Here is a 22,086-nt window from a genome sequence, read left to right on the forward strand (position 1 = left end):
GCTGTTCAATTGGCCTAACTGTGGAAGAGTAGCCTATTAGATATTTGTTGACCTTCCCTCTCCCACTTCTTCATAATGCCTCTGTCTCAGTCATGTTCTCTTTCATGCCAGTGAGACAGTCCTTGAACAAATGGCACCCTGTGTGAACAGATCCAGAGTCCCAGCCTCGGCTGGATTGCAGCCCTGCCTGTGTCTGCATGTGGAATGTGTCCCACTCCTTTGTATAGGCGCTACCCTGGGGTCACAGCTCAGCTACCACAAGGCTTCAGGGAGCAGGGGCCAGCAGCACCATAATAAAAGACACAGCATCCTGACGCATGGCACTGCCATTGTTCCAGGGCATCTGTATATATGGCAGGGCTCCTAAAGGGAGTGTGCCGAAAGCATGACAGGATGCCACACATGGGCCCTAAGCACTAAATACGGGGACTCAAGGACTAGGCTATACAGAGAGGTATCACAATATGAGGTCAGCGAGGACACACTTATCCTTGCCTACTCAGAGTCAATGGTCTCTATAATAAACAGCACAATCACATAGTTTTTTTTATCCATAACTTTAACGTTAATTTAAAAGCTAATGCATCTCTGTGGGGTCTCTGATGTAGAAGGTTGTATTTGATCAAATTGGTCCTATCAGCCTTCCTTGATTGCTGATCAGTCTAACTAGGTAGGCGACACTAGCCTTCTGTATGAAAGATTATGACAAAAGGACTGATCAAATTCAATGGTAATTCAACTTCTTTTTAGTCCAGATCAGGGATCGCCAACCCTGTTCCTGGAGAGCTACCCCTCTGTAGGTTTTTGCTCCAACCTCAGTTGTAACTAACCTGATGCAGCTGATCAACCAGCTAATTATTAGAATCAGGGGAGCTAGATTAGGATTGGAGTGAAAACCATCAGGAAGGTAGCTCTCCAGGACAGGGTTGGAGAGCCCTGGTCGAGATCAATACATTATAGAAATGTAATTGTGGAACCAATTACTCACTTCCTACCAATAGCCTACCTGATAGCCTCAGTTAACCATAAGCATAAAAAACATCTGTAAACATTCCCATTTCAAATGTGAAACTAATTACACAGTCAACTCCACCCAGCCTGGTCTAATACACTAGACGTAACATAGTAAACGGTTGTATGTTCTAATCTCATCATGGACAACTTTCGTATTTTAGCTTATTAGCAACTTTAACCTCCTAACATGAACCCCTAGCCTAGTTAAAAAGTTGTCGTTAGCCACCTAGCCACAACAAATTGAAATTCGTAACATATCATACGTTTCCCAAATTAGTAATATATTGTACCAATTGCAATTCGTAACATATCACACGAACTGGAATTCATAACATATCATACAAAATGGATGATGAACATCCACTAATTAATATACCATAAGAAACATAACATATCATACTAGTTTGAGTATCTCAGATTTACATTCCAGGTTGCTCCACCACCAACTCTTCCACCACCATTAGGGTTCAACGCTTTATTTAATTGACTTTAAAACAAATATTGGCCTATGTAGTCTAGAATAAATAAATGAATATGCTAATACTAATAATAATAATACTTCTTCCATTTCAAGTTTTTGACATTGAAAATACAAATGCACTGTTAACTCCCCACCAAAAAGTTTCACACTTGCATAAACTGAAGTTCAAAGTCCAAGGGCAACATCTAGTGGAAAGATGCTGCATTTACAGAACTGCATTTACAGAACTTCACTGGGCACTGGAGATTAGATTTTTTCAGCACTCGAAAATGTAATATGCTAAAACCACAAAATATATATCAGAGAATAATTAGCGTCATGTGCTAGCTTTACATACCGTAACGTTTTTTTGGCACGGAGTCATGATTATGAAAGGCTATTACAACAGATTACAAAAGATTCATAACAAGTCGTCTTCTCACCGGAAGTTACAAGCACCAAATATGACGTGACACGTAGAAACTTCCGGAACAGCAGTCCTTTTTATTCCTACGAAGGTCGATTAGACACAGACACATTAGTTACTGTACTGAGTTGCTTTCTTCAAATACGAAGGACTTTAATTGTTATATTTGACTAGCTAGCTATCTTCATCAAAAATGCCAAGAGGAAGCAGAAGCCGGACGTCAAGGATGGCCCCTCCAGCCCGGTATGAAAATTGACAAAGTCATGACATTAGCAATGCATTGCCAGCTAGCTAGTTAACTTAGCTAGCTAACTTGATGCTAAATTAACTAACGCTAGTTGCCTGATTTTACTTGCTCGCTGGGCTTGCATAATTTCCCTAGTCTATATTTCACGTGGTGTCTGTATTTCAAAGGTGTTATAATAGTCAGCTAACGTTAGCCAGATAACAAATATAGTAGCTAGTTAGTTATAAATATGGTTTTTGGGCTAGCTAGCTAGGCAGCTAGCACAATTACTAGCTAGCTTGCTAGACACTGCTGGTGACGTTAGGTGAAACTGATAATAATAAGACAAGTAACTAAATGTACTGAATAAATATCTGGTAGGCTAATGTTTACACTACCCTATTTTACGTTGATATATGTTACTGAATTGGCCCAGAATAACTTACTGAGGTTGATGCTGTTCATGGACCTAATTCAAGTTCTTCAGTGACACATGATTGAGTGTTGTCACTTGATTGCTCATCTAATGACAGCACTTTCTCTTAAAAACCAGGATGGCTCCACCGCCACCCCCCATGGCCAGGGCTGCACCCCCTCCATCCTACGCCCCAGCGCCTGCCCATGCCCCTCCGTCCGCCATGGCTGCCCCAGCCGCTGTTGCCCCCCGGCAGCCAGGCATGTTTGCGCAGATGGCCACCACAGCCGCTGGGGTAGCCGTTGGCTCAGCCGCAGGGCACATGATTGGCCACGCAATGACTGGAGGAATGGGTGGGGGCGGAGGAAGCCAAGAGGCTGCCAAGCCTGATGTCACCTACCAGGTAGGTGATCACTGCTTAGTCACAGTGAGTGACAGGGCCATGGGATTGAAGTGGCTTTGTGTCATGTAGCCTAGTTAGTAGTGATGCGTATGAATGAGTCAGAGAGAGGATAAGCCATTTAGGATTATACCCTGTGCCAGGCCTTAAAGAGCATCTAAATAGTTGAGAATAACATCAACACTAACCTCAAATGCTTTATGTTTCTCAGGAGCAGCCCCAGCAGTACCAGCAGCAGTACCAACAGCCACCTCCCATGTACCAGCCAGCCCAGTATCAGCAGCAGCCCCAGTCCATGTTCCAGCAGGAGCCTGCACCACAGCAGGGATCCTGCTCATACGAGCTCAAACAGTTTATTGAGTGTGCTCAGACCCAGAGCGACCTGAAACTCTGTGAGGGCTTCAGCGAGGTGCTCAAGCAGTGCAAGTTTTCAAATGGTGAGTCTAAAAGTGTGTGTTAATACAATCTTAGCTGTTACTGGACATATTTGTGAAAAAGAGGGTGCTTTTATGTATCCCTGAAAGTTTTAAATAGTGATGTTGTATCATGACTATTTTATGCATTCATTAGATTTTATCAATTGACTTGTTGCCTATCCCTTGCCTTACCTGGTGTCACTGTCACCTTTTGGAATAGGATTAATAAATTCAGCAAAAAAAGAAACGTCCCTTTTTCAGGACCCTGTCTTTTAAAGATAATTGGTAAAATTCCAAATAACTTCACAGATCTTCATTGTAAAGGGTTTAAACAATGTTTCCCATGCTTGTTCAATGAACCATAAACAATTAATGAACATGCACCTGTGGAACAGCTTACAGCCGGTAGGCAATTAAGGTCACAGTTATGAAAACTTAGGACACTAAAGAGGCCTTTCTACGGACTCTGAAAAACACCAAAATATAGATGCCCAGGGTCCCTGCTCATCTGCGTGAACGTGCCTTAGGCATGCTACAAGGGGGCATGAGGACTGCAGATGTGGCCAGGGCAATAAACTGAAATGTCCGTACTGTGAGACGCCTAAGACAGCGCTACAGGGAGACAGGACGGACAGCTGATCGTCCTCGCAGTGGCAGACCACGTGTAACAACACCTGCACATGATGGGTACATCCGAACATCACACCTGCGGGACAGGTACAGGATGGCAACAACAACTGCCCTAGTTACACCAGGAACGCACAATCCCTCCATCAGTGCTCAGACTGTCCGCAATAGGCTGAGAGAGGCTGGACTGAGGGCTTGTAGGCCTGTTGTAAGCCAGGTCCTCAGCAGACATCACCGGCAACAACGTCACCTATGGGCACAAACCCACCGTCGCTGGACCAGACAGGACTGGCAAAAAGTGCTCTTCACTGACCAGTTGCGGTCTTGTCTCACCAAATTTTATTTGTCACATACACATGGTTAGCAGATGTTAATGCGAGTGTAGCGAAATGCTTGTGCTTCTAGTTCCTACAATGCAGTAATAACCAACGAGTAATCTAACCTAACAATTCCACAACAACTACCTTATACACACAAGTGTAAAGGGATGAAGAATATATACATAAAAATAAATGAATGAGTGATCGTACGGCATAGGCAAGATGCAGTAGATGGTATAGAGTACAGTATATACATATGAGATGAGTAATGTAGGGTATGTTAACATAAAAGTGGCATTGTTTAAAGTGGCTAGTGATACATGTATTACATAAAGATGGCAAGATGCAGTAGATGTTATAGGGTACAGTATATACATATGAGATGAGTAATGTAGGGTATGTAAACATTATATTAAGTGGCATTGTTTAAAGTGGCTAGTGATACATTTTTATATACATTTTTCCATTTTAAAGTGGCTGGAGTTGAGTCAGTATGTTGGCAGCAGCCACTCAATGTTAGTGGTGGCTGTTTAACAGTCTGATGGCCTTGAGATAGAAGCTGTTTTTCAGTCTCTCTGTCCCTGCTTTGATGCACCTGTACTGACCTCGCCTTCTGGATGATAGCGGGGTGAACAGGCAGTGGCTCGGGTGGTTGTTGTCCTTGATAATCTTTTTGGCCTTCCTGTGTCATCGGTGGTGTAGGTGTCCTGGAGGGCAGGTAGTTTGCCCCCGGTGATGCGTTGTGCAGACCTCACTACCCTCTGGAGAGCCTTACGGTTGTGGGCGGAGCAGGTGCTGTACCAGGCTGTGATACAGCCCGACAGGATGCTCTCGATTGTGCATCTGTAGAAGTTTGTGAGTGCTTTTGGTGACAAGCTGAATTTCTTCAGCCTCCTGAGGTTGAAGAGGCGCTGCTGCGCCTTCTTCACCACGCTGTCTGTGTGGGTGGACCCATTCAGTTTGTCCGTGATGTGTACGCCGAGGAACTTAAAACTTACTACCCTCTCCACTACTGTCCTGTCGATGTGGATAGGGGGGTGCTCCCTCTGCTGTTTCCTGAAGTCCACGATCATCTCCTTTGTTTTGTTGACGTTGAGTGTGAGGTTATTTTCCTGACACCACAGTCCGAGGGCCCTCACCTCCTCCCTGTAGGCCGTCTCGTCGTTGTTGGTAATCAAGCCTACCACTGTAGTGTCGTCTGCAAACTTGATGATTGAGTTGGAGGCGTGCATGGCCATGCAGTCGTGGGTGAACAGGGAGTACAGGAGAGGGCTCAGAACGCACCCTTGTGGGGCCCCAGTGTTGAGGATCAGCGGGGTGGAGATGTTGTTACCTACCCTCACCACCTGGGGGGGCGGCCCGTCAGGAAGTCCAGTACCCAGTTGCACGGGGCGGGGTCGAGACCCAGGGTCTCGAGCTTGATGATGAGTTTGGAGGGTACTATGGTGTTAAATGCTGAGCTGTAGTCGATGAACAGCATTCTCACATAGGTATTCCTCTTGTCCAGATGGGTTAGGGCAGTGTGCAGTGTGGTTGCGATTGTGACGTGTGTGGACCTATTGGGGCGGTAAGCAAATTGGAGTGGGTCTAGGGTGTCAGGTAGGGTGGAGGTGATATGGTCCTTGACTAGTCTCTCAAAGCACTTCATGATGACGGAAGTGAGTGCTACGGGGCGGTAGTCGTTTAGCTCAGTTACCTTAGCTTTCTTGGGAACAGGAACAATGGTGGCCCTCTTGAAGCATGTGGGAACAGCAGACTGGGATAAGGATTGATTGAATATGTCCGTAAACACACCAACCAGGGGTGATGGTTGGATTTGCATTTATCGTCAAAGGAATGAGCGTTACACCGAGGCCTGTACTCTGGGGTGGGATCGATTTGGAGGTGGAGGGTCCGTCATGGTCTGGGGTGGTGTCACAGCATCATCGGACTGAGCTTGTTGTCATTGCAGGCAATCTCAACGCTGTGCGTTACAGGGAAAACATCCTCCTCCCTCATGTGGTACCCTTCCTGCAGGCTCATACTGACATGACCCTCCAGCATGACAATGCCACCAGCCATACTGCTCGTTCTGTGCATGATTTCCTGCAAGACAGGAATGTCAGTGTTCTGCCATGGCCAGCGAAGAGCTCGGATCTCAATCCCATTGAGCACATCTGGGACCTGTTGGATCGGAGGGTGAGGGCTAGGGCCATTCCCCCCCAGAAATGTCCGGAAACTTGCAGGTGGCTTGGTGGAAGAGTGGGGTAACATCTCACAGCAATAACTGGCAAATCTGGTGCTGTCCATGAGGAGGAGATGCACTGCAGTACTTAATGTTACTTTTGATTTTGACCCACCACCCCCTTTGTTCAGGGACAAATTGTTCCATTTCTGTTAGTTGCATGTCTGTGGAACTTGTTCAGTTTGTCTGTTGTTGAATCTTATGTTCGTACAAATATTTACACGTTAAGTTTGCTGAAAATAAACGCAGTTGACAGTGAGGACGTTTCTTTTTTTGCTGAGTTTATAAGGTTTTATGGCAGCGAATGTTCTTTATCACGGAACCAGACTAGTGTTCTGTAGATGTCAGGTATTCATTCAATTAAGACTGACTTGAGTCAACTGAGCTCATTTGTTGAACGCCACTCAAACTGTACCTAGGCCCACTTTAATGTATGTCCTCATAGTTACAAGGTCCCACTTAATATTCTTGGCCCCCAAGATCTTTAACCACAAATGTATGCAATACACTGAGTGGCCATAGGGTGATGCAGAACTATGGGACATTAAATCATGAAATGTGTAGGAACTCATGCCAGGCTCTCACACATTTGATTTCACTGAGTAAGGACTGTCCTCCATTCCCGGTTAGGGAGTTGCTGGTTTAAAAAAGTTCACAAAATGTTTTCTTTAATGTTGATCTAGGGGTAGTGCTGCTGCCATGCATTGCCCCTGGAGTCCTCTATCTCCATCTATCAACATAAACTACAAAATATGTACAATTTCCCTAATGTAATTTTGTATTTTTCCTCCACAGGGATGTCCTGAGAGACAAACAACCCCAGCAACGCTGAACGTACACACTCAACATACACACAATACTATTAAAGAAGTAATTTACAAACACTGGATAGACTTGGCTTTGTTTTGGCACTTGATCAAATAACTGTTAATCATCATATATGGACAATTAAAAACATTTTCCTCAGGTTGATGCTGTGAAACTTGTAATAGTCATATTTCAAATGAAAACATGCAAAAAAAATAAACTACACGTTTGTCTTTAATGCTTAAACATGGGGTGTATTCATTGCGTATTGCAACGGAAGCGGTTTACCTTTTTAAGAACCAACCAGAGCAAACGGAATGTAACGGGGAGGGACCTACCTGAATTTATCCAATAGAAACTTGTTTTCGTTGCAAAACGTTTTCCGTTGGGAGTAAACGTTTTTGGTTGCAAAACGTTTGTTAACCGACAATGTTTTGCTACAGAATCGGCGTAATGAATACACCCCTGTTGTAAATTAACCTGGTCCCTAGTCTCAGCCGGCTGGGGACAAGATTAGTTGTAAACCACCTTGATGTATTTTAACAGTAATATTCCCTCATAGCCTGGTTAAATCAGACTGAAAGTAGTGGTTGAAATCCGTTCGGATGCCTGGCTAACTCCCTCATAGATCACAATGTAAACTTCATTGTTGGTAGATATTCCCTTGGTCCACCCATTTCCATCATATCTGGATTAGGGTTGTACGGTCGAAATTTGCTTGTAACAAGCATAGGATCTAATAAAGCTCTTCACATTAAAGACTCTTCTGAATCACATTCTCCTATCCCTGATGTCTCTCTTGCATGCCGTGATAATGTGATGCAGTATTACATAAATTGGATCATCCTTGTGGAACATTTGTCTAAGTAACGCTAGACTACAGCAAGAAGAACATGTAGCTATTTTTATGCCGTTTCTTTTATTGAAGGTTTAGTACTACAGTACGTCTATTTATGTGCCACCTGTTATGCCCAGTTGTATACGAGGCTGATTATCTGTTGCATGCAAACTGAAGGGGGGTATCCCTGGAGTGATCTAGCGGAGGAATCGTTTTGAATTGGGGGGGAAGGGGGGTTACTGTCACAGGTGAGAATGTTAACCCGTGTGTTATTTCATGAATATGAAGAAGATATGTGTACACGCGTAGAGTGCCTGTGCTCTTCAACTAGTACGGATTTATTTTTGGCATCTGACATTAGCATTTGCCCTTTTCCTATGTTAGCACTGTCCACCATGAAGACTGACCAGATGTGTTGATATCGTTAGTGAGCCAGTTGCTCGTTTGTTCGTTATATTATATCCCATTAAGTGTTTGGATGATGGATTTAACGGCTTTGTAAGGACTATACACGCATTGATTGATACGGTAAGTGTTGATCGTAAGAATTTCGTGTTTGTTCAACTTGACAAGATTGCTATTTAAAAGGGCAAATATTGATAGGAGCGAAATGTACGACAGCAATTATGGCTAATAGATTTGTTTCTTCTCCAAAATTACTTGATATTCAATCGGTTAGCCTAATTTATATCAATGTGTGACAAAGGCTGACGATGCTCACTAAGAACGGAACAATAGTGTCTCTTGTCGTGTATCCCACAAAATGCAACGCTCGCTTGCATCATGATGACGACAGATGAATTCTATCTTGTAATGGTTACATTTATTATTAGTCCATATAATCTATTAAAAATATAATTTCTGGAATATATTGGACACTGTTTTGGAATACTTTTAACTAAAATGTAATCATTATATAATGCCGATTTAATTCACGTGCTAGTCGGAACAAAGAAATTCAGAAATGTCCGACTTGCTAACTGGTTGAAGCGGCACGTGTATAACACCGAGGTAAAGACAGTTTCAGATTGCATATTCGACGGATATTCGCCTGTAGTTTTCCTTACGTCCACCAACAGCAGTTAGGGACCGTCAACATAGTGACAAATAACATTTTTTAAATTTCAATAGCTCTGTAACCATTACTCCAAATACTTTCAAAACTAATTGTAGCTAACCCGATGGCATAGACACACATTGCACACCCTTTAGTTTGTCCATTTTCATCTCACATGGTTTTACATGAATTTTTCAAAATGTAGAATTTCAATAGCTCCTTTGTCATGTGACCTAATGACTTCAAACAAGGTTCAGAATGTCCACTCCGTGGGCCTACACATTGCACACCCTTTAGTTTGTCCATCAAGGAGCTATTAAAATTTAGCATTTTGAAATATGCATGTAAAACCATTTGAGATAAATGGACAAACTAAAGGGTGTGCAATGTGTAGGCACACTGAGTGGACATTCTGAACCTTGTTTGAAGTCAGTAGGTCACATGACCAAGGAGCTATTGAAATTCTACATTTTGAAAAATGTATTTAAAATCATGTGAGATGAAAATGGACAAACTAAAGGGTGTGCAATATAGAAGGGTAGTCAGTGGACATACTGAACCTTGTTTGAAGTCAGTAGGTCACATGACCAAGGAGCTATTGAAATTTGAATGTAAAATAAGTTTGTACTTTGCTCCCTAACTAATTCAACTTGGAATACAAAATGCTGCTCACATTTCCACATGTTTATTAGCTTTGGAAAGTGAATTAATGTCCAAATCATGAAAATAAGACCTGTGCAATGTTGTGCGCAATTTTTTCCATCATCGTGACACTTATTTGGAGTCTGTGGCTCAAGTGGTTTGAAAGCTATTGAGGTTTGAAAGCGCGAATATCCGTCAAAGTTCCAATTTAAAACTGTCTTTACCTCGGTGTGTATAACTACAACCAGTTAGCTAGTCGAACATTACCAGTATCCTAGTTCCGACAAGCATGTGAACGCGGCATAACGCGTAAACTAAATGTTAGTTTTTTATATTGTCATGGGTTTATGAATTACCTAGTGTGAAATAGCATAGATATGTCTATATTCTGTCACATGTTCTTTCCCTCTGGTCATGGCTACCTGCGGGGGGGGGCTTCGAAATGTAATTACATAGACAGCATTTACACCAGTTCAACATGGCATCTGCATTTCTATCCCGGGTCTTCAACCTAGCTATTGTTTATTAGACGTATATATCCAGCCCCTACCATTAAAGGGCACATTTGCCGTTTGCACATGCCTCCTGTGCCTATTGTTTTTATTTTATACAACCATTGTTTTCAAAGCAATATGGCTACTGTCACCAAAAACCTACATCAATTGTCTCCTATGTGCTTACTTATATTGCTGTTAGAGGAGTTTAGAATGTAATTATTTGGGGGGAATTGAATTTTTACTTAAAATGTTATAAATTTCACTGTGTTAGATTTGATAAATGTATTACATGTTTTGTTAAAAGGGCAATCAACTTCACAAATGCAGCTCAGTTCAATGAGAAAGTGAGTTTGCCCTGTGTATTACCTGCTGTGTTTTTTCTTCTTCTTCAGCTTGTGGGTAGCAGCATCAGTATAGTAGTCTAGTAGCCTTAGATAACCAGTCACGCCAACATGACCAAAGAGGACGAGATCCCGGATTGGGTGGGAGCTCAGGAGTTCTATGGCAAATATGACCCCAAGGAGATCCTGGGAAGGTATGGTATCATTTGTATGTCATATGGGATTGTTGACATGAACCTCGCATGAGGTAAAATGAGCATGAACCCCTTTTCTATTCATTCACTGCATAGAAATAGCCTGGCCCCAGATCTGTTTGTGTTGCATACCTGTAACAAGCTTGCATGCCAACTCAACAATGTTTGGCAATGCATCACAATGACCATATTATCTGGGACCAGACTAGAACATAATCTCCACAGAAATGAAACTCTAAACAAAAGAACCAATTCAATGAGATGTCCAACTCTAAACACACACCAACCTCACCTCAGTCTAGACTGGTTATGGAAGGGAGTTTGGGTTCTGTGAACTCACTAGTAAACCCTGTCATCAGGGACATCCTTTGTGTCACTGTGCAGTTTGTTAGTCGAGCGGTATGCCATTACGTAACTAAACTATGCATTGTTGAGCCGGGCAGTGTTCATTTGAACGTGTTTTAGGACCAAGGTTTTGGCACTGAACACTACCAGTCATTGGTCAGCTAGAAGAGTCATTATGTCATCCCACTCGGATTCACACAACAATTCACAGAAATGTAACAAAGACAGGACAGATCAAAGAGGAGACAATTCATCGTAGTGTTTTGTACATAAAAAAACACATGCAGTATGTGGGCCACATGGGAATAAAACCCAACTTCATACTCCAACTAACCGAGCCATTCTACCAATGTCAGCACAAGCTAACCATTTGCCTTTAAGAAAACCTTGATGATAAACCTCAAATAAAGATCCCACCACGAGATAATGTATTATAGTATGTACAGTACTCCAACCTAGCTATTGTATGTGCACTTTATGTCCCTGGAGTGTTGTTTTGAAGTGGACACACCCCCTAACCAGGGGTGTGTGTGAATAAGTTAGCCATTACTCCTGGTGACGCACTATACCACTGTTCTGATTGGGCCAGTGGGCTTTGACATGTCACACAAACAGCGCACTGTATAGTATTGCATAACATACACATCCCCTGTATTATCGTGTCAGTTTCCTGCACACGTGGAGAGAGACAACACGCTTTTGGAGAGAACACCTGCATGTCAATATACTGAGGAGCATGTACTTGCTTTTGTGGCCTAATGCAGATTTATGTCATTTTATGGAGTGTAGGCCTACATTCAAAGAGGGTTCTCAAAAAGAAAATGATAAGGATGAACATGTTTTTGAGGCTGCCTTAATATATAAAGCTGTGCTTCAAATATTTCAATATCTTTATCTGATAGGGATAGACAATCAGTCTCAGCCCTGTGAGATTTTAGCTCTAGTAAATGTTCTGCATTAGATACACATTGTGTCCTGTATTGGTTTACTTAGGTTTGTATTACGTCCTATATAATCTCTTGTGGTCACATGCACATAACACAAATGGTAGTAGCATCTGTCGACAGACTGGAATTCGACGACTAATGAGAAACTTGGTTCCGGTACGCAGATTATTTGTCGCTTATCATTTGGACAAATCATGATTTCGCATTTTTGAAATTTGGGAAGGGGAGGGGAAATTTTGCCCATAGACTGGCCCGAAACTGGCTGAGAGTTTCCATTTAGAGAGATGGAGACTTCGCTAGTTTCGTTTGTACATTTTCTAACACATTTACCCTCTAATTATAGTACCTCCATGCTCCCCCCAGAATTTAATCGTGACTATCTGACGCAATTACACAATATTTTAGTTCTGGGTGTCTGAGATTACATCCTATAAAGTAAATAGAGTGGTGATCAGAGGGTTGTCGGTTCAAATCCCTGGTGGGGCACATTGCCATTGTTTCTTTGTTCTGGAACACATCTAATAAGAGCAGTTCCACTTAAGTATTCATCTGTACAAATCAAATCAAAACGTGAAATGTGTGTGATGTAACTTACTACCTTTAAATAAGATGCTGTTTGTTGACGTTTGTTTTTCTGTCCTTGTGCCTCAGGGGGGTGAGTAGCGTGGTGCGACGTTGTATTCATAAACAAACCCAACAGGACTACGCAGTCAAAATCATCGACGTCACTCCTTCTGACAAGATCTCAGCTGCAGAGATCGAGGAGATCAAAGAGGCCACAGTGAAGGAGATTGATATTCTCAAAAAAGTCTATGGAATGGACAACATCAGTAAGCAAAATAACACCATAATACATACATTATTGTCCCTTTAATGGACTTAAGATACAGTTGAAGTCGGAAGTTTACATACACTTAGGTTGGAGTTATTAAAACTCGCTTTTAAACCACTCCACAAATTTCTTGTTCACAAACTATAGTTTTGGCAAGTTGGTTAGGACATCTTCTTTGTGCATGACACAAATAATTTTCCCAACAATTGTTTACAGACAGATTATTTCACTTATATTATTATTCACTGTATCACAATTCCAGTGGGTCAGAAGTTTACATACACTAAATTGACTGTGCCTTTAAACAGCTTAGAAAATTCCAGAAAATGATGTCATGGCATTAGAAGCTTCTGATAGGCTAATTGACATCATTTGAGTCAATTGTTGGTGTACCCGTGGATGTATTTCAAGGCCTAACTTCAAACTCAGTGCCTCTTTGCTTGGCATCATGGGAAAATCAAAAGAAATCAGCCAAGACCTCAGAAAAAAAATTGTAGACCTCCACAAGGTTGGTTCATCCTTGGGAGCAATTTCCAAACGCCTGAAGGTACCACGTTAATCTGTACAAACAATAGTACGCAAGTACAAACACCATGGGACCACACAGCCGTCATACCGCTCAGGAATGATACGCATTCTGTCTCCTAGAGATGAACGTACTTTGGTACGAAAGTGCAAATCAATCCCAGAACAGCAAAGAACCTTGTGAAGATGCTGGAGGAAACCGGTACAAAAGTATCTATATCCACAGTAAAACGAATCCTATATTGACATAACCTGAAAGTCCGCTCAGCAAGGAAGAAGACACTGCTCCAAAACTGTCATAAAAAAGCCAGACTACGGTTTGCAACTGCACATGGGGACAAAGATCGTACTTTTTGGAGAAATGTCCACTGGTCTGATGAAACAAAAATAGAACTGTTTGGCCATAATGACCATCGTTATGTTTGGAGGAAAAAGGGGGAGGCTTGCAAGCAGAAGGACATCCTGCCCAACCGTGAAGCACGGGGGTGGCAGCATCATGTTGTGGGGGTGCTTTGCTGCAAGAGGGACTGGTGCCCTTCACAAAAATAGATGACATCATGAGGGATGACAATTATGTGGATATATTGAAGCAACATCTCAAGACATCAGTCAGGAAGTTAAAGCTTGGTTGCAAATGGGTCTTCCAAATGGACAATGACCCCAAGCATACTTCCAAAGTTGTGGCAAAATGGCTTAAGGACAAGAAAGTTAAGTTATTGGAGTGGCCATCACAAAGCCCTGACCTCAATCCTATAGAACAGGGGTGTCAAACATACGGCCCGCGGGCCGGAACCGGCCCCCAAGGAGGTTCGATCAGGCCCGCAGGATAATTTGAAAGTGGAAAAAATGCATAAAAGACATGGAATTAATATTTTTAATTCGCTGCAATTCATGGATTATCCGCTAAGGGGCGCACTCTTTCCATCAGAGTAGAAGACAAGCCGCATCACTGAGACAGACTGAAAACAGCAGACGGTATCAATGCGCCATCTGCTGCTTGTTACGACGTTGTTAATACCTTGGTCTCTACCTCTCCGCTACACCCTCATTAGCCAAAATGTCGTTATCCAAACGGAGAAAAGTAGATAAGGAGTGTAGAATTTTCAAAGAAAAATGGACCACGTCCTATTTATTTACAGAGATGCACGGAAAACCTTCGTGCTTGGTGTGTTTGCAACAAGTTTCGGTATTTCGGTACCTTTAAAATGCTGCCTTAGATACTGTTTGCATTGAAAGAATACAGCTCTGTGAAGATGAATCCTTACTGTGGTGATTTAAAAAATGTGCACTTTAATGTTAGTCAGCAGCTTCAAAACAAAAGTTGTGTGATGGAATTCTACTGTTCATACAACTCCATAAATTTTCAGTATGTATTGTATGTGTATGTATGTTTCATGTATGAAGTTTACAGATTTACAGGACAGGCGAACACTTTCTTCATTACACATTTAAAATCACTCTCCTTAGTTTGTAAGGTGTACGCAGGGATTACATTTAGATTTTATATGCGTATGTGTAAGTTGTTTAAAAATTCCTTTCTTTAAAAGTCTCATTTAATCTTAAAGTGCATTACTATATTTTTCAGTACCAATTAAAGTTTTGTGCCTTTGTACAATCAGTGGGATCAGTTGCAATGCATATTTGTGAATGATAAAAGTAAATTGCACATTTGTCTAAGGAAATATGAGGTGTTTCATGAAATGTTTTGTAAAAGGATAGTTCATTAAATTTCAATATTTTCCTAATGTTCTTGTGCTTCTTTACACCAAAACAAAGGAAAGACATGATATTTTGGTTATTTATAGCAGAGTATGGTATAATTTTAATGGTCCGGCCCACTTGACATCTCCCTAGGCCGTATGTGGCCCACGATGCGAAATGAGTTTGACACCCCTGCTATAGAATATTTGTGGGCAGAACTGAAAAGGTGTGTGTGAGCAAGGATGTCAGGCCTACAAACCTGACTCAGTTACACCATCTCTGTCAGGAAGAATGGGCCAAAATTCACCCAACTTATTGTGGGAAGCTTGTGGAAGGCTACCTGAAACATTTGACCCAAGTTAAACAATTGAAAGGCAATTCTACCAAATACTAATTGAGTGTATGTAAACTTCTGACCCACTGGGAATGTGATGAAAGAAATAAAAGCTGAAATAAATAATTCTCTCTATTATTCTGACATTTCACATTCTTAAAATAAAGTAGTGATCCTAACTAAGACGGAATTTTTTACTAATATTAAATGTAATTAAAAACGGAGTTTAAATGTAATGGTTAAGGTGTATGTAAACTTCCGACTTCAACTGTATATAACAACAAAACTACTTGAAAACGCTTGAGGAAGAAACACATCCATCTAGTTTATTCCTGGAGTAGGCTTAACCTGGGTTTGGAAAATGGGCTCTATAAAAACATTCACACATCTTGTCTAATGTGGAGTGTGGAGCACATTGACATGGATCTCTCGATTTCTAAAGTTGTTTAACAATAACTTTGTTCAAAGGCTACCCGATTATGTCTATGCATCCTAGAGGGTTGGACAACTTTAGCCTTTGCTCTCTACTGCTCCATAACCATATTGACTGCACATCACTTGTTTTGTTAGAAAAGGTCAAATGTATAATAGAACATTTGTGTAACTCTATGGCTGTTTACACAGGCAGCCCAATTCTGATCATTTTACCCACTAGTTGGTCTTTTGACCAATCACATCAGATCTTTTCACATATCTTTTTTTAGAGCTGATCTGACTGGTCAAAAGACCAATTAGTGGAAAAAAAGATCAGAATTGGGTTACCTGTTCTTCTGGTTGTAGACGTGCCTCATAACAGGTCTATTATCTCTCCGCAGTACAGCTGAAGGACTGCTATGAGTCTAAAGCCTTCTTCTTCCTGGTGTTTGACCTGTAAGTATCCAGACAGACTCTCCAGCATACAATCACGTAATCTTTCAATTTCCTAAAAATGAATCATATAAATCTTTATTTAACATTTTAAAAACACTTTCCAATTAAGATACAAGGAGGAGTGACATTTTTAATGCACTGATTATTTTTTACAGTGATTATACAGAGTACATTTACTGGCCCTCAGGATGTATGCATAACACTATAATCTGTGTCTCTCCCAGGATGAAGAGAGGAGAGCTGTTTGACTACCTCACAGAAAAAGTAACTCTGAGTGAGAAGGAAACCAGGTCAGAAACTCTTAACTCCCACACATTCATTCATTGGCGTACATTTGGGTTTGATCCAAATCCTCTCCCCTCAAAAATGTATATCAGGACAAGACAGTTTGGGGTTGAGGTGTTCATTAAGACATTTGAGGGACATTGAGAGATTTGCTGTGTGTGCTTTAGATTTGGAGTGATTTGGGGCTAGTTACAAAAAAAGAGTCTTGCATGTTTAGGGAGTGTGAGAGATTTAGATCAGAAGGGACAACATTTCCATATTTCCCTGTAGGAAGATCATGCGTGCCCTGCTGGAGGTGGTTAAGTTCCTCCACGACGAGAACATCATCCACAGAGACCTGAAGCCTGAAAATATCCTGCTGGACGACAACATGGATATTAAGCTCACTGACTTTGGCTTCTCCCTACAGATTGAGCCCGGACAGACACTCAACGGTTAGTTAGTCGTTTTTATTGACAGATGTGGGGTCTACGACTAGCAAAGCAAATCTAGTTAGTTACTGTAACCACACAATCTGATTCTGACTGAGTGAGCTGTGAAATCATTGTAGAAACTTGTCGGAATCTCCGATCTCCAATATGGCTGGCTCTGTTCCAATGTCCATACTGGCATACCACATAGAATGAAGCATTATAGCAGAAGGGAATGAGATCTACATACTGGAGGCTCAGTCAGTGGAAGGAAGCCTCATGTTTTGAACATTGTGGCACTAAGTCTGAACACTAGCTGTCAGTGCTATGCAGAGGAACTCTTTCTAGCTAGTCAATGCCCCTAAGTCCTCTTCCACAACCCCCTCCCCTTCCTGTCCCTGTTGTTGGCTCAAGCAAAGGTTAAGATGCAACAGGACACTTGCTGAGCTATTTGCTGCTCCCCAATCATTAGGAGCGTGTGTTGACCTTTCAAAGGGCAATGCTGTGACTTATCTGCATGCACAGAACTAGGAACTGCAGTCATTATTTTGTGTAAAAATACAATCCCGCACTTATACGTTTGTCAACAAATACTATATAGGTTCAGGTTGAATAATATACATGCAAAGAACAGTCAATTACTGTAACAGACTAGGATGTGTTTCCTGTATCAGCTTGAGACTGATGCTACATTGAATGTGTTTTTACATACATTTATTGTACTCAGAATTATAAGAATATACATGATTACTAATATTCACCTAGCAATGCCCTCCTGTTTTCTACACCAGAAGTGTGTGGGACCCCTGGATACCTGGCTCCTGAGATCATTGAGTGCTCCATGGACCCCAACCACAGGGGATATGGGACTGCAGTCGACATGTGAGTACTCAGATTACACACAACTACCCATTCACTTTTCCATCTACACACTGGATACCAGATCTTGGTTAAATACTGTACATAAAGCTTATCTGTCCTTCTACTGCTCCAGCCCTTCATTTATTTTAATACAAATGATATATAATTGGAAAATTATCGCTAATCAGCTTTGAAGTGCAACATTTATTTCTAAAAGTATCCATTTAGTTAAGCTTGTTCCATATACATTTAGTTGAATAATACATGGTACCTAGTTTTTAAATGGTACCTATAGGTGACTGCCAAAATAAAGGAAACACCAACATAAAGTGTCTTATTAGGGAGTTGGGCCACTACGAGCCAGAACAGCTTCAATGCACCTTGGCATAGATTCTACAAGTGTCTGGAACTCTATTGGAGGGATGCGACACCATTCTTCCACAAGAAATTTCATAATTTGATGTTTTGTTGATGGTGGTCGAAAACATTGTCTTAGGCACTACTCCAGAATCTCCCATAAGTGTTGGATTGGGTTGAGATCTGGTGACCGAGACAGCCATGGCATATGGTTTACATTGTTTTATGCAAATCAAACCATCCAGTGATCATTCATGCCCTGTGAATGGGGGCTTTGTCATCTGATGGGTAGCCAAAATGTCTTGCCCAGCATTATTATGCATGACGGGATGTTAATTGCTTAATTAACTCAGAAACCACACCTGTGTGGAAACACCTGCTTTCAATGTACTCGTGTTTCCATTATTTTGGCAGTCACCTGTATATTATATGGTGAAAGAAAGTCATAGTTTTTTTTTAAATTACTATAATCCTGATGATTTATTGTGATTCCAGATGGAGTTCAGGGGTGATCTTGTACACCCTGCTAGCTGGATCCCCTCCCTTCTGGCACAGAAAACAGATGATGATGCTTCGTATGATCCTAGCTGGGAACTACGACTTCACCTCTCCTGAATGGGACGACCGCTCCGACACTATCAAAGACCTAGTGGGTTTGAAATGAACACTGTCGCTTCAAAACATAGTTAAAACTATACTTCTGACCTCATGGATAGTCAGATGCATCCATAGCTCTGTCAATGAATACACTTTATTGGTCCATTTGCATGGATACTCTTTCTTTTTTGCTGTCACAGTACTAAATCTGACACACACATCACAGGCTGGAGCACAAGGGGTATTGCCTTGCTCAAGGGAAGAACGGCAGGAGGTTGTATACGGGATATTGAAGCCAGTAACCTTCGGCTGCCGGCTCACTCCCTGCAGATTTCCTCGCTGGCAGCTCGGGGGTTCCAATCCTCCATTACCGGCCCGCCTCTCTAACCTCGAGGCTACCTACTCCCCCTAATTTGAGAGTGCCTACATTTCTCCAGCCCCATCCTTAAGCTGTTTACCAAAACAAGTGTTGGAATTACCTCTTTTTTTGGGGGGGGGGGTCCTTGATTGACCATTTAATGTTGCCTCATGTTTCCAGATCTCCAGGATGTTGGTGGTAAACCCAGATCAGCGTTACACAGCCCAAGACTGCCTGAGCCACCCCTTCTTCCAGCAGTATGTGGTGGCTGAAGTACGACACTTCACCCCCAAGAGGAGGTTCAAGGTAAGAGCAGCAGCACTATACAAATATTCTCATTTGAGGGCCATGTGATGTCACCACGGTTGGGGATTTATGTTCATGATTTCAGAAATCCTCATAGAAAATTAGTTTTCTGAATCTCAATATCGGAACTGACTGGGATCGATGACTGAGCAATATATGACACCGTAATAGCTGAGTCATAAGGTAAAATAAGTCATAACAGTCTACTGATGTACATTGAACCAACACATTCTCTTCACCAGGTCGTCTGCATGACAGTGCTGGCCGTGATGCGCATCTACTGTAATTACCGCCGCGCCAAGCCGATCACCAAGGAGGTGATCAAGAACGACCCGTACGCCATCAAGCCCCTCCGCAAGCTGATCGACGCCTGTGCCTTCAAGATCTACGGCCACTGGGTCAAGAAGGGCCAGACCCAGAACAGAGCCGCCCTGTTCGAGAACACTCCCAAGGCCATCCTGCTGTCCATAGCAGCAGAGCCCGAGGACTCCTCCATGCACTCCTGGTAATGACGATGATGCTGCTGCTGTTTGTTTCTCAGTCCAGGTCCTGAGAGGAGGGAGGTGGGACTTTACATAAGCATTCCATCTGTCCCAATTCTCTATCATTTTTAAATAAATGGTTTTGAATGTGGGAGGAGTGTACAGCTGCACACGTCAGGAGAAAGAACAGAATTGGGCTGGTATGTCGTTGGGCTCAGCTCAGGATTTAATTGGGCTGATTGAAGCACGGGAGTGACACAATAACAAAAAAAACTTTGGGTGGGACACTTTAGAGATGAGATATATATTGTTCTTTGTATTGGAGGGGCTTGCACACCTGATTCAATTCGTCACTAATCATCAATGCCTTATATGGGTGAATCAGGTGAGCTAGTTTAGAGCTACAACAAAATTGTTAAACATCTGGGTGTACCAGAGAGGTTTGAGAACCACCGTTTTAAACAATAGATTAATTATAACGAAGACGTGGGAAATGTCCTAGAACTATGACCTGCACTGAGGAATATTGGTCCGCTGTGTTTAGTACGGAACAAATAGCTAGACGACATCCACGGTGAAATATCTGTTTATAACAATCACTTATCTAGAGCTTATACCCTTAACTCAACATTGATAAAGAATGGTGTCCGTTCTATTATATAGATTTCTGTGTTCTGAAATATTGCACCCTACTGAATTATTCCTAGATATGAAGTGTTACATTATGGTTAAAAAGGTCATTTCAACTGTATGAGCTTCAACACAGCACATAAATTCCATATGCATACAGTGTTATGTAAAAGACTATGCTCTGCCTGCAAAGCTTCTTAGTACTATGTAGCTAGTGGTTTTCTTCCCTTTGCTCAGTAGGTGCATTCTTTTTATTTTGACATACAGAACCAGTCAAAAGTTTGGACACCTACTCATTCAAGGGTTTTTATGTTCTACATTGTAGAACAATAGTGAAGACATCAAAACTATGGAATCATGTAGTAACCAAAAAGTGTTAAACAAATATTTTAAGTAGGTTCCCATTTGACAGCGTTGCATTCTCTCAACCAGCTTCATGAGGAATGCTTTTCCAACAGTCTTGAAGTTCCCACAAATGCTGAGCACTTGTTGGCTGCTTTTCCTTCACATTGCGGTCCAAACCATCTCAATTGGGTTGAGGTCAGGTGATCTGATGCAGCACTTCATCACTCTCCTTGCTCAAATAGCACCTAACACAGCCTGGAGGTGTTGGGTCATTGTCCTGTTGAAAAACAAATGATAGTCCCACTAAGCGCAAACCAGATGGGGTATCGCTGCAAAATGCTGGTTAAGTGTACCTTGAATTCTAAATAAATCTGTGTAACCAAAAAAGCACCATCACAACACCTCCATGCTTCATGGTGGGAACACCATCCGTTCACCTACTGTCTCTCACAAAGACCTAGCGGTTGGTACCAAAAATCTCACATTTGGACTCGACAGATTTCCACTGGTCGTGTTTCTTGGCCCAAGCAAGTCTCTTCTTATTGGTGGGTTTTTGCCCCCAGCAATTCAACCATGAAGGCCTGATTCATGCAGTCTCCTAAACAGTTGTCTGTTACTTGAACTCTGGTGCAGTTAACTAATAAACTTATCCTCTGTAGCAGAGGTAACTCTGGATCTTCCTTTCCTGTGGTGGTCCTCATGAGAGCCAGTTTCATCATAGCGCCTAATGGTTTTTGCAACTGCACTTGAAGAAAATTCTCAGATTACTTTAAGACATGGTCAGTCAATGATGGAATGTTGTTTCTCTTTGCTTATTTGAGCTGTTCTTGACATATGGACTTTGCCCTATTTGGTAAAAGACCAACTTCTGTTTACCCCCCCTACCTTGTCAGAACACAACTGATTGGCGCCAATGCATAAAGACATTCCAGGTAACTACCTCATGAAGCTGGTTGAGAGTGTGCAAACCGTGGCTACTTTGAAGAATCTCAAATG

The 22,086-nt window shown here is 41.9% G+C and overlaps 2 protein-coding genes across 3 annotated transcripts; both read left to right on the forward strand.

Annotated features, from left to right (window-relative positions):
* The first annotated feature begins 1,904 nt into the window (after positions 1–1,904).
* LOC139548830 (coiled-coil-helix-coiled-coil-helix domain-containing protein 2-like) lies at positions 1,905–8,112 on the forward strand. The gene is made up of 4 exons (XM_071358697.1): positions 1,905–2,144; positions 2,681–2,945; positions 3,154–3,379; positions 7,325–8,112. Exons 1-4 carry the CDS (start codon positions 2,095–2,097, stop codon positions 7,333–7,335), a joined length of 552 nt encoding a protein of 183 aa, XP_071214798.1. The 5' UTR covers positions 1,905–2,094; the 3' UTR covers positions 7,336–8,112.
* Positions 8,113–8,332: 220 nt separating this feature from the next.
* On the forward strand, positions 8,333–20,773 carry LOC139548827 (phosphorylase b kinase gamma catalytic chain, skeletal muscle/heart isoform-like). Of its 2 annotated transcripts, none has more exons than XM_071358693.1 (10): positions 8,333–8,422; positions 10,763–10,905; positions 12,849–13,027; positions 16,405–16,459; positions 16,684–16,749; positions 17,015–17,178; positions 17,946–18,036; positions 18,868–19,021; positions 19,508–19,633; positions 19,876–20,279. In XM_071358693.1, exons 2-10 carry the CDS (start codon positions 10,823–10,825, stop codon positions 20,140–20,142), a joined length of 1,185 nt encoding a protein of 394 aa, XP_071214794.1. In that variant the 5' UTR covers positions 8,333–8,422; positions 10,763–10,822; the 3' UTR covers positions 20,143–20,279. The 2 variants fall into 2 exon arrangements, with proteins under 2 accessions (XP_071214794.1, XP_071214793.1); XM_071358692.1 differs by lacking the exon at positions 8,333–8,422 and adding an exon at positions 8,557–8,702 and having other exon boundaries at positions 19,876–20,773.
* Positions 20,774–22,086: the final 1,313 nt, after the last annotated feature.

The sequence above is a fragment of the Salvelinus alpinus genome, chromosome 22, assembly GCF_045679555.1.
Source record: "Salvelinus alpinus chromosome 22, SLU_Salpinus.1, whole genome shotgun sequence".
Classification (NCBI taxonomy): domain Eukaryota; kingdom Metazoa; phylum Chordata; class Actinopteri; order Salmoniformes; family Salmonidae; genus Salvelinus; species Salvelinus alpinus.

Coding starts and splice junctions, on each gene's coding strand:
- LOC139548830 (XM_071358697.1), top strand. CDS start 2,095: ATGCCAAGAGGAAGCAGAAGCCGGACGTCAAGGATGGCCCCTCCAGCC. Junction 2,145..2,680: donor AGGATGGCCCCTCCAGCCCG/GTATGAAAATTG, acceptor CTTAAAAACCAG/GATGGCTCCACCGCCACCCC. Junction 2,946..3,153: donor AGCCTGATGTCACCTACCAG/GTAGGTGATCAC, acceptor TATGTTTCTCAG/GAGCAGCCCCAGCAGTACCA.
- LOC139548827 (XM_071358693.1), top strand. CDS start 10,823: ATGACCAAAGAGGACGAGATCCCGGATTGGGTGGGAGCTCAGGAGTTC. Junction 10,906..12,848: donor CCCAAGGAGATCCTGGGAAG/GTATGGTATCAT, acceptor CTTGTGCCTCAG/GGGGGTGAGTAGCGTGGTGC. Junction 19,634..19,875: donor CCCCCAAGAGGAGGTTCAAG/GTAAGAGCAGCA, acceptor TCTCTTCACCAG/GTCGTCTGCATGACAGTGCT.